This window comes from Crocodylus porosus, unplaced genomic scaffold (assembly GCF_001723895.1).
Source record: "Crocodylus porosus isolate Cpor-Errol unplaced genomic scaffold, CroPor_comp1, whole genome shotgun sequence".
Classification (NCBI taxonomy): domain Eukaryota; kingdom Metazoa; phylum Chordata; order Crocodylia; family Crocodylidae; genus Crocodylus; species Crocodylus porosus.
The window spans coordinates 188,138,088-188,149,808 of record NW_017728886.1 but is presented as its reverse complement, the minus strand read 5'-3'; the positions used below and the strand labels follow the sequence as shown (position 1 = coordinate 188,149,808).

General features: G+C 40.2%; 1 protein-coding gene across 1 annotated transcript in view; it reads right to left on the bottom strand.

Annotated features, from left to right (window-relative positions):
• Positions 1-4,589: 4,589 nt before the first annotated feature.
• The window catches only part of RBBP8 (RB binding protein 8, endonuclease), a 67,470-nt gene continuing 60,338 nt past the window's right edge, over positions 4,590-11,721 (bottom strand). Inside the window, exons 18-19 of the mRNA XM_019546942.1 lie at positions 9,100-9,241; positions 4,590-5,185 (exon numbers count right to left, since the gene is read on the bottom strand). Coding sequence (XP_019402487.1) covers positions 5,088-5,185; positions 9,100-9,241 — 240 coding nt within the window. The 3' untranslated portion in view covers positions 4,590-5,087. The remainder of the gene's footprint in view (positions 5,186-9,099; positions 9,242-11,721) is intronic.

The following is an 11,721-nucleotide window of genomic DNA, read 5'->3' as shown; positions in this document are numbered from 1 at the left end:
AGAAGCTTGAGAGAGTGCAGAGGAGAGCCACGCACATGATCAGAGGTCAGGAAAACAGATCTTATGATGAGAGGCTGAGAGCCATAGGGCTCTTCAGCCTGCAAAAGTGCAGGCTCAGGGGTGATCTGGTGGCCACCTATAAATTTATCAGGGGTGTTCATCAGGATCTGGGGGAATGTCTGTTCACCAGAGCACCCTAAGGGATGACAAGATCAAACAGTCACAAACTCTGCTGTGACCGATTCAGGCTGGACATAAGAAAGAACTTCTTTACTGTTCGAGCCCCCAAGTTTTGGAATAGACTGCCACCGCAGGTGGTTCAAGCATCCACTCCGAATGCCTTCAAGACACATTTGGAACCTTATCTTGCTGGGATCCTATGACCCCAGCTGACTTCCTGCCCCTGGGGCAGGGGGCTGGACTCGATGATCCTCTGGGGTCCCTTCCAGCCCAAATGTCTATGAAATCTGTATGTGGGGCAGGTACAAGCTCCAGTGCTGCTTCGAAGGGTGGAACCCTACACTGTACCTCGGGTGCTACAGGGTCAGAGATCCCCGCATGACCCTGCTGCACTAGGTCACATCTGCTGGCCTGTGAAGGCTTGGGAGCAGGGGACAGCAGGGCTGTGAAGAGAAGGTGCTTGCCCCATGCTGCCTTAGTGATGCGTCTGCTGCACGAACTGCTGCTTGCACCACGGAGCTCATAGCTTCTCCACACAGCCCCGTTCCCAGCTGCGCCGAGTCACACCCACCAGGCTAGAGGCGCACCTGGGGAAGGGAAGCAGGGTGGAGTCAGAAGCGGTGAGCACCCAGTGTTCCCTGCTGTCCTGCTTCTCTCCCCTGGGTGCCTCTCCAGCCTCTCCTTGAGCTGCCCTGGCGTGTCCTCCCTGCCTGTGCCATTGCTTGCAGCACAGAGCTTGCAGCCTCTCCGCACAGCAGTTATTGTATTTTGTGATTACTGTTTGAATTTGTTATGGGTTGGGGGCCAGTAGACTGGGGCTGGCATGTATCCCTATTATGTATAATAACGGATTTGCTTTATGCAAGGTTTTTTTGGACTGCAACCCTTGCATAAAGAGACCCAAGTGTATTGCCATTCTTGGATTTTTTTGTGTGGTTCTTTACTCATTTTCTACAGGTGCCAGACCTTGTAAGCTCCTGTATCAGTGCTGTACAGATTTAAAAAACCCAAACAGCTGGCAGACAGTTAGATTTCAATTCTGACACGGGTAGTAAGAAAGAAACTGAGTGACTTGTACCTGGGTTAAACACTTTACCTCATTTTTCCTTGGGAAGGAGGAGTGCAAGGACAGACATGGCACAGACATAGCTCACTGGATATTTTCTCCAAAGATTCCTGCTTCCATGCTTGTACACCTCACTGTATGTCCCCACTGATACACCTTCATGATCACGTTTTTTACTTCTCTCAACTTCAAGCGTTGTTACCATATAAAAATAAAAATTTGGTTCACAAACATCACACTTATTCAACTATTCAACCTCTTCTGAATATATGCTAGCATACTTCACTGTGTAGCTTTGGATTCCGCTTCTCAATTTTAAGCATAGAGTTGATAATTTATCATATGGGATGCAGTTATTCAGCATGAGAACATTTACCTCATTGACTCACTTGATCTTTGTTCATGCTGAGATTCCTTTGCGTTACACTAACCATATAATGATGATCAATATTCATGGTTACCTCTCTAACAGAATTTCTCCGCTGCATTTGAATGACACCATTCTTCACCAATTCCTATACTGCTTGTACAAAAGAAATATTTAAAATATTTAATAAAAAACTGAGCTTTAATTAAAAGTAATACATCAATATCTTGTGAACTATTATTCTCTTGTTCATCACTTCACTGGATATTTATAAATGGCTGTTGCATTGTGCCTTCTAAAGGCGATGGACACTTGATTTGTCAGTGTTTGCAGAATCCTATCAGTATGTCACAGCAAAAAAACTGGAGTTGTTTAAATTGCTCTAAGGTTCTGATATTTCTTTGGGGTTTTCCTTTTGGAGAGAGAATGTAGTCTATACATCAGTCATCTTACCCCTTTCCTTCCATTATTTCTGAATGATCCTTGTTTCAGTCATGCCTGATGGATCATAATGCAGTTTATTTTCTAATGGCAGAATACTCTTACAGTAATGTTATGGCTGAATAACTTAGCTCTAATCTATGTAAAAAAATCTAGCTTGCTGGTTAACAGAATTAAAAAACCCCAAAACTAGATTCTAGGTTGAAAGGAGGCTGGTTCCTTTCATTTCTACTTCCTAAAAAAGATAGATGCAACTGAGACATTGGTGACATGTAGGAGGTACGCACAGGTGCATGTGCACCCCCTGAGATTGGCCCCCACTCCTTGCCGCTGACCCCACTGCAGCCACCTGTGGGCAGTCCCCCCTCAGCCCACCCTTGCTGCTGCCTGCAGGTGGTCCCCACTTGTCGCCATCATACCCCTGCCACTATCTGTGGGTAGTCCTCGTGCCCCCCCAGCCTCAGGAGGCACGAGACATTCATGAATTGAGATCATAACTATAGGCAATAACTTTCCATGAGACATTATGAATAGATTTAACAGATGAACACATTAGGAAATGTACATCAGCACCAGAATTTAAGTATATTTGCTTAAATCTCATGTTTTCTGCTAGGAGGTTATAAAAGGTTTTGTATACACAGATAATTGAATTACTCCTGCTGTTTTATTTTTCTATAAGCATTTGTTTGCTTTGGTTTCTGGATTCTGTTTTATCTTTACTTCACCTCCCCCCCCCCCCAAGACAAACAAACAAACAACTTTAAAGTGTTGCCACATTAGGCTGCTGCTTTTAATCAAATGTTTATCTGTTCAAGCTCTCATGCAGTCTGGTTTCTGAATCCTTTGCCTTGGATAATATAAGCATACATATGAATGATACTGATTTCTCTTTAAGTGAGATAAGCTAGCAAAACGCTACATTTTTGCCTAATGTCAAATAGTCAAAACCAGGAGTAAAATGGAACACTTATTTGTGCGACATGCTCTATTCACAATGGCATTAACTCCAGAAACCATACCCATGGATCCAGATTAATAAAAAAGACACAGCTTGAATCATTTTCTCTCTTTGGAAACACAGTTTGAAATAACTCTAGATAATTGCTTCAAGTTAAAATAATTCCAAAATATTTGACTAATTGGAAAAGAAATGATAGATTTTTTTTATTTTACTAGTAAGAGCAGCTCCTTAATGTCCTCTGGTGGAATACTACTTCCTCTGAGGATAATTTCTTTTTAAGAGACACTGAGATTCTGTTGCAGTTGTTTTCAAATGGTATCTATGCTTTATATTTTCATTATTTCTCTTCTCATTCTTTCTTACTAGTAGCATCTATATTTAAAAGAAGATGATGCTTAGCTTACATATTCACATACTGTCAATCATTACCTTCTGAATCAAATTAATTTATATCATCAACCTGTTTGGCTTCATACCTGGTGTCTTGGAAGTAATTATGTAAGAAGACTGCACTGGCTATATAAATTAGAAAGATATTGAAATATTGTATCAGTGAGTAGTAAGATACAGTGCAGATTTCAAGGGACTGTATGCCTAATCTGTAATCAGTTATATAACACATCTATATCATCCATGATTGTAGTATTCTGAGAAGGAATGATGAGGTTAAGTAGTTCCAAAATAATCATTTCTAGTTTCAAAATTTTGAAATGCAACAATTTGGAAGAGAATGTCATCTATTATTGTTTTTTAAATAAGAGCAACTGTAATAGAACTCAAACTGAAGTGAGACCATGCCTCAATTTTGATTTAAAAAAGCACATATTTCTTCCAAATGCCAAATTCAAGCACTACATATTTGAGATATTACACTGTGAAAGTAAAACATTGTCGGAGTACAATAATTTGTGTTCTATAAAATAATTAAATTCTCATTTGCATTTGACCTCTTCACACTAAGATAGTGTAAATGAGAATTGGATCCAGTAGCACAGGAGTTTGTGTTAATTTTTATGAATGATGTGCTCTGGTGTGTTGTGTTTTTTTTGGTTACTTAAATTTATTTGTATCAGGACAGAGACTATTTCACTACACACCCATACAAACAAATCCTACTACAATGGAGTCCTTTGTAAAATGTCTTTTCTCATCATCCAAGAACTCTCATTAAGTTAATTATACTCAGTGCAAACAAGAATGTCTTTGCAAAGGTATTTACAGGTGTTTGACGCACTTCAAATGTTACAGCTGTTCAGGGTCTCAGAGTGTGGGCAGGCTGCATTCCAAATGACAGCATAAACCCCTCTGCCCTCAAACCCAGTTTGTAAGTGACAAGGCAAACCTCCCTAGCAATACCTGAGGCACAGTAACTTTGGGCACAGATAAGATTGGATAAAAAAGATACTCATATTGAATGCTGGAATGAAAACCATATGAATCCAACAAAAAAAATGCTGAAATTGTGAGAGGGAGATTGATGGTTTTAACTGTGTAAGCCATTTGCTGCATGTGACTGGTGCAGGAATGTAGGGGAAAGAAATGTGAGAGAGAATGTTGGAAACAAGAAATCATTAACAGTACATTTTTGTTTATAACATTTTTATTACAATTATTGCCCAAAATGGGAAGGTTATACACATCCTTTAAGTCATCCAGTGCAAAATGGAAGCACCCTATGAGGTCTAACCCTTTCCCCAAGTTTACCAGCAACATTTAAACCTGACATGAGTAGGTACAACTCCACTGAGCTTAAAGTAGAAGTCTGGATGTGGTCCATTAGGAGTTTAGCCATCAACTCCAATGGAAGGAAGCAGGAGGCAGCCCACTGTCTTAAAGGTGCAAAATCAATATATAATGTATTGACACATAATGAAATATACATACATTAAATAACAGGAAATGATACATACTTCAGATTCTCCAATGAACTTTGTAAGATGTACATACTCAATGAAATTATTTTTAATTCTGGAAAAAAACCCACAGCATTTTATTTCAAGTTTATATTAACTATAAATATCTAAGGACAAGAAAGATTTCTCCTCTATTTGCATGCTTTGTCTCTCCATTTATGTCTTCTGCTCTTTGCCTTTTGGAGAAAACATTACATTGTAAGGCTGCCTTCGTTTTGGACGCTGGCAGGGACCAAGATCCTCTTTAATATATCCTTAAAAGAAAAAAAGCCAAAACAAAACCAAAATAGGGATAAAGATTTCAGAACTATCTGGCTGTGAAGGTACGTATGGTATAAAAGGCACAAATAACTTGCATTTACCAGAACTTTAAGCATTTCCTACAGCAGATATTTTTTATTTAAAAAAATGTATTTCCATTTTTGAAGACTAACTGCATCTGCCAGCAAATGCTATTAGTATGCCATTCAGGGACAGACAGCTACATCAAGCAACTTTCAAAGGCACTCAGCGTGCTTCAAATAACCCACCTCACGTGGTTTAATACAAACTGAATACATCAAAGCTCTACTGAAGTCAGGTTCTCAATATTTTAAGTATTTTAAATATTATCTCACATTTCAACATCTTTTTTATGGAAGCTTTGATAATTTTACCTTAATGTACCACTTAGGAAGAGATAATATATTTCACCACCCTAATGAGGGTATTCTTTTTCTGAGTAACAACTGCAATATATAAAATTAACACTTATATAGTGTTCCACTCAGATAACTTATAGTTCAGGGTACATATCACATATAGACTCTGCATCTCTTTTTTGCTGTAGTTCTGTATCATGGTTGTTATAAGAAAGGAGGACTAGCTCTTGAGCATTTGCATCCATATGAGGGCTGCCAAGGACCATCAATAACCTAATGGACCTTGCCTTATAAGAAAGAAGGGGTAGCCAAAAACCTAGCTTCATTTAAGTAACTAATAACCAACAACCCACTCAACTGGAAAATGGAATGATCCTTTGAGATTGTCTGGTCATAGGAAGAGGAACTGTTAAGTACTTAAAATAAAAGAAGTTGGCTTTGAGCAGGTCTCTCTCGCTGATTAGAACAGGAAGCGATTAAGCAGGTAAAGTGAGGTCCAAGACTAGGTATCTGAAGATGCTGGAACACTGGCGATGCATAGGGGATGCATGTGCACCCCCTGCAAAAGCGCCCCCCGCTCCTGACACCGCTTGCAGCGTGTGCGGGTGGTTGCCAGCCACCAGTTGGCATTGTGGCCACCTGAGGGAGCTCACCACTTACTGCTGCCACACTCCCACCACTGACAGCGCTGTCACTGCCTGAGGGAGCTCACCATGCCCCCCAGCCTCTGGGGGCACATGGCGTTTATGTCTTAGAAGGCACTAATCAAGACCCACCCCAAAAACGCTCAAGAATGAGGAGGATTCAGAACAGGAATTGCATAGGCAGTATTTTATTTTGTTGCATGGATCTGTATTTCTCTTGTATTGTTTAAAGGAAAGAGATTTGGTGTATAAGGTATGTATGATATGTACCTCAACCTGTCATGTGTACACATGTTCAAACAATCTGAGAGAATTCTCCCAGGTTTGATTTCTTGATAGAAAAACACTTACCCAGAGATGCCTGAACAGACATTAGAATGTTGAACCCCTGAAGAGCAGAGAGCTTGCAGTGCTGACACTGTGTTGCCAGGGGGCCCCTGCCTACACATTTTAGCATGCTTGGCAGGTTTCTTCAGTCTGCCTGGAGACAGAAAGCAGCAGTGTGCAGGGCAGCACAGGTTGGCTGACCCAGACTGCTCAGGGTCAACCTGTGTCTCCCTGTAGCACAATGTGGGGATTATGGAGGCATGTTCTGCTCCTTGTTCTGCTGGAGCAGTACAGTCCAGTTAGGTGACATACCATCTCCCTGAGGGGGAAGGTGGGGCAGGAGGAGCAAAGCACTCTGATTTTAAAGGACTATGCTGTGGCTTCTCTCACAAGATAATGTGTACAGGCATTCGCTCTCTCGGGTGCAATTTAAGCCTGGTTGTTCCATTTCTCCGGGAGCAGCCATTTTTACTCTGTGAGAAAAAGCCTGAACATCTGTACACTTGTGGTCTCTCTTGGGAGAGCAGCAACTATCCCATGAGAAACTTAATGTTGGTATGTGACCACAGTTACCCAAGTAGAACGCTATATAAATGTGAATTTATGTATTGCAATTGTTACTCAGAAAGAGAATACCTTTATCAGGGTTGATTCTCTCTTCAAAATTTTTTCAGAAAACTCTCGTCTTATCATTTGTATCTGAAGGATTAAAATTTAAACCAGAGAACCCATGTGGATGGAGTAGAGGGGTGCAGCGAATGGTGGGGGAATGTGCTTACAGTCATTGCAGAGTCTTGTGGGGGGTGTTCAGCATTGGTCTTGGGTAGCTTGACTATAACATTCTGTGTCTGAGAAGGGGTATTTGACAGACAGCTCATGCCCTGGACCAAGTCAAGAAAGCTAAAGAAAAAGCCTACCTCAAATCAAACTTATAAGCATGTGGACCCAGCATGTAGGGGGGAAAAAGGGGAGCTCAGTTAGGACTGTAACTCTGAGCAGTAGCTTGTACTTATCTTAAATGAATAAGATTAGGTCTCTGAGTCCAATGTTTGAAATACCTTAAACTTCTTAGTACAGGTTCAAATTTAAATTAAATCAATCCATTCTTTTATAAAATAGCTTGATTAGCATTATTCACTACTTGAAAGTATTGCATAAGAGCTTAAAAATCATCACCCTCTGTTCTGAAAGGGTGCTGAAAATCCCGTTGCACTGACTGAGGGCCTTGTTTTCCCAGTTGTGCCTAAAAACTGGAGAACAGAAAGCTCAGAGCATCGCTACTGATGGTTATTTCATAAAATATATAATATATGAGTATGGAAATAACAAGACAATGAAGAGCTCTGAAAGGCATGTAGCCTCCTTCAATGTAGAATTTAGGCCCTTTGAAGATATTTATCCGAATACGTAACAAAATATATGCATTTTAAAGCCATTACCTCATTCAAGCGAAAAGTGTCCTTGATAAAATTGAATGATCACCATCTTTTAAAAAAAATTCCTATTTCAAAATGTTTCTGACTCAAAAATATCAGAAGAACTTTGATTCCTGGAGTGCTAGTGTAGAATATCTTTTGGAACAAAATCTTTTTGGCTACAGCTTGCTAAAAAGCACTTGAAACACATGCATTTAGAACCATAATACTAGCAAAGTACAATGGATTAAAAATGTGTGCGCTTTTTTAAACAGTGAGCCTGTGTTGGTAACTCAGATTCTTGTGCCAAGTTCTACTGGCTTCTGAAAAGCTATTTATACAAAGAATAATCTATGTGAAGGAGAGTCTAAAGTGCAGTTTCTACATTTTAATAATGACAGGGTAGTAACATGCACAAGAAAATGCTCAATGTTCAGAGGATAAGCAAAGATACTAAGCAATACAGCCATCTTACCATGTCTCTTCTCTGCAATAGTATAAACAGGGGAGGCCAACCTGCTACATAAGTGCCACAAGTGACAAGGCAGCCTTTATGTGGGGCATGCAGTAGATCAGAAAGGAGAGAGGCAGCACAGCAGCAGATAGGGCAGGAAGCAACAATAGAGCAGGTAATCAGGCAGGGAGCACAGACTAGGGAGCAAAGAGCAGAGCAGCAGAACTGGTGGAGGAAAGGGACTAGGAGTGGCACACTAGGAGGGTACCAGGGTAGCACACCTGCCAAAATAGATTTGTCCCAAAGGTTTACTTAGGCTAGACAAAAGTAGATCAACAATGTCATTTGGGGCCTAAAGTAGTAGTGAGCTCGCTTCTTGCCTCAAATCTGCAAGGTTAAATCTAATCTTAGGTCAAAAATAGAAATGGTCTTGGTTTAGTTTTGGGAAATTCTCCTTATTTTGATTTTTTCTGATTTAATTTGTAGGAACTCACCTCCCAAGAGATATTGAACAAATAGTGACATTTACTTCATTTCTTGGTAGCTGAGGGTAAAATGGAGTTTGACAAATCTGTAGGGGTGCCAACTTTATGAAATGAGCATAATTTCAGTATTTTAATGTTATAAGTATTAATTTTAAAAACAAAAACATAAAGATCATCTAGTAAAATAATTTTCTACACTTACCTCTGTCCATACAAGTTTGGGTGGAAGGAAAACCAACCTCCCAGAAGTTTTCTGGTGTACTAGGTGGAATGTAACGGAATCGATGTCTTGAACAGGCTGCTAGTTTCTTCTCTCTCTCTTCTTCTGGAATGTCCGCATAATACTAACAGAAAATGGAAAGTCTCTTTTTGCAATAGGTTGCGACAAACAGACAACAATACAGAAGGCACAACTGTATTACTTATATCATTCACTGCTGATCATTGAATTTAAATAGAATATAATTTGCTGAATCTTGCCAACAGTACAGAGCTTCAATATCTTAGTACTGACTTGCGAGATTAAATTCAATCTTCATTACTGTAACTTTAAAAATACACTTTGCATTGGCAACCGTTTTAGTTTTATTCCCTATAACATAAAACAGAATAAGACACAAACACAAACACTTATACATGGTGAATACTTCTACTACTGGTTTCATGAAGTTAAGCACGTACATATGTCATTGTGGGATTGAGGCCTAAAGTAGACTGGAATTCCCTAGTTAAGAGTCAAAATTAGTTAATTAAAAATGTCACTGAATTTTCTGGTAAGAGTGACCCAGCCATGGCCATAAATTAAGATCACTTGCCCACACCTAGACTTGAACTGCCAGCCTTTTTGATCCCAACTCGTGACTCAGGTCCTTCAGCTGCAGAAGAGGACCCCAAATTTTTGCTGTGCCTAGTTTATGGTTGTTACAATGGAAAAAGAAGTCAAGGCCTGAGTCATAGGGCTCCTTGATTCACTACCCAGCAACAGACACAAATCAAAGTGTCCAAAAGACATGGTCTAAGTTATGCCAACTGACTATGACTTTGAAGGTATTATTCACCAGCTAGGGGTTGTCTGGTGCATAAAGTCATCTGGCCATTCCTCCTCCCATTCTGCGTCAGAGGTGCATTGAGCGAGGCACAGCAGTTAGTCCTCTGTATGGAAGGCAGTGCTTCCTCAAACATGAAAAGTTTCCCACAGCATAGCTATAGTGAATCTCCACCTTTCTGTTGGCTGAGCAGCTCTAAAGGGTAAGATCAGGGTTATATCTGCTTATACAGAGGAAGAAGGCAGGGTAGATTTGTTCGATGATTGGACCATGTAATATATTATTTTTAAGTCACAAAGGTTGCACTGGCATCAGGGGAATTTGGCTCTTCCTAAACAGATAGATAGATAGATCTAGGAAGAGCCAAATTCCCCTGATGCCAGTGCCACCATCATGACTTTAAAATAATGCATTACATAGCTCAATCATTGATTACTCAGCATGATCACAGGTTTGCCTTGTGAAAGGGAAGTTTTGGGGTTTGTTTATTTTTTAAAATTTTTCTAGTATTTTAGACCATAGTCCTAGCTAGAAGCTCCTGCTAATGCAAGTCTTTATGTATGCTTTATGAAGTGGCACAAGATGTCTGAATGTAGCACTTTTATAAGACTGAACAGAATTCAACTAAGCTGGCAAGCCAACAGCCTGGTATAACCCAGATTTTAAAAACTGAATCTCATAAATAGCTAAAATAATCCTGCAAAAATAACATGCTGTAATAAGCAGAAGAGACAAAGTGGAGTTAAAATCCTAGTCCTATTGAGCAAAAAGTGATGTAGAGTGCAACACATGAAAGAAATGGAATATTTATGCAGTGCTGCTGTTCACCTTTAGTAATGGTATGCCCCAACATTTTCTTTCTCATCTCTATCTACAGATAGAATGATGCAAAACAAGACCTACATCTTGAGACTGCTGAAGTATGCTAGCAAACTAATGTTAGTTAACATTTGGTGGGAACAAAACCAAAAGAACAGGTGAAAAACCCCCAGAAAGGACAAGATGTCAATAATGGTGGTAGAAGGAAGAAGAAAAATGAGTTCCATTTAAAGTTCTTTCACCATGTAGGAAATATAGGTATGCCTGAGACAGAGGTACCATTTTTCATCCCAAAAATGTATTTGAGTTAATGTTATCCAGGCTCTGATTGACACTAGAGCAGTGTTTCTCAACCCTTTTTGTACCAGGACCCATTTGTAAACATCCATGGACAGTCCTGACCCAGTGCCACTCCTTCTGACCTGCTGCCTCTCTCCCCCAGCCCCTCAATGTATGGGGTGAGGGTGTATGGGGTAGGGAAGCCCCAGGCAGTCCCTCGCAGGCTGAAACTCTGACAGCCTGTAAGGGAAAAGCCATGGCTTCCCACATTTTTCTCCTCTAAAAGTGAAACCATTTTTTAAAGTTTGTTTGTGACCCTTTCATATCTTCTTGTGACCCACTTTTGAGCTGCGACCCACAGGTTGAGAAACATGGCACTAGAGCAGCATTTGTTCTCAATGTTCATCAGGATTTCCATCTGATGTCAATTAGACTTTCTTGATCACTGAGACAGCAAAGAGTTTCAGGCTTTTAACAATTTTAACCAAAATTGTCAGAGTATCCCTACACATTCTGTAATGTTCCCATTTGGTCAGAAGGAGCCAGAGCCTCAAAAAAGTTATCTACCTACAGCAATTGTGATTCTTACAGACGATGTTACCAGAGCGCCCCAAGGGATGACGAGGTCGAACGGTCACAAACTCCTGCAAGACCATTTCAGGCTGGACATAAGGAAGAAT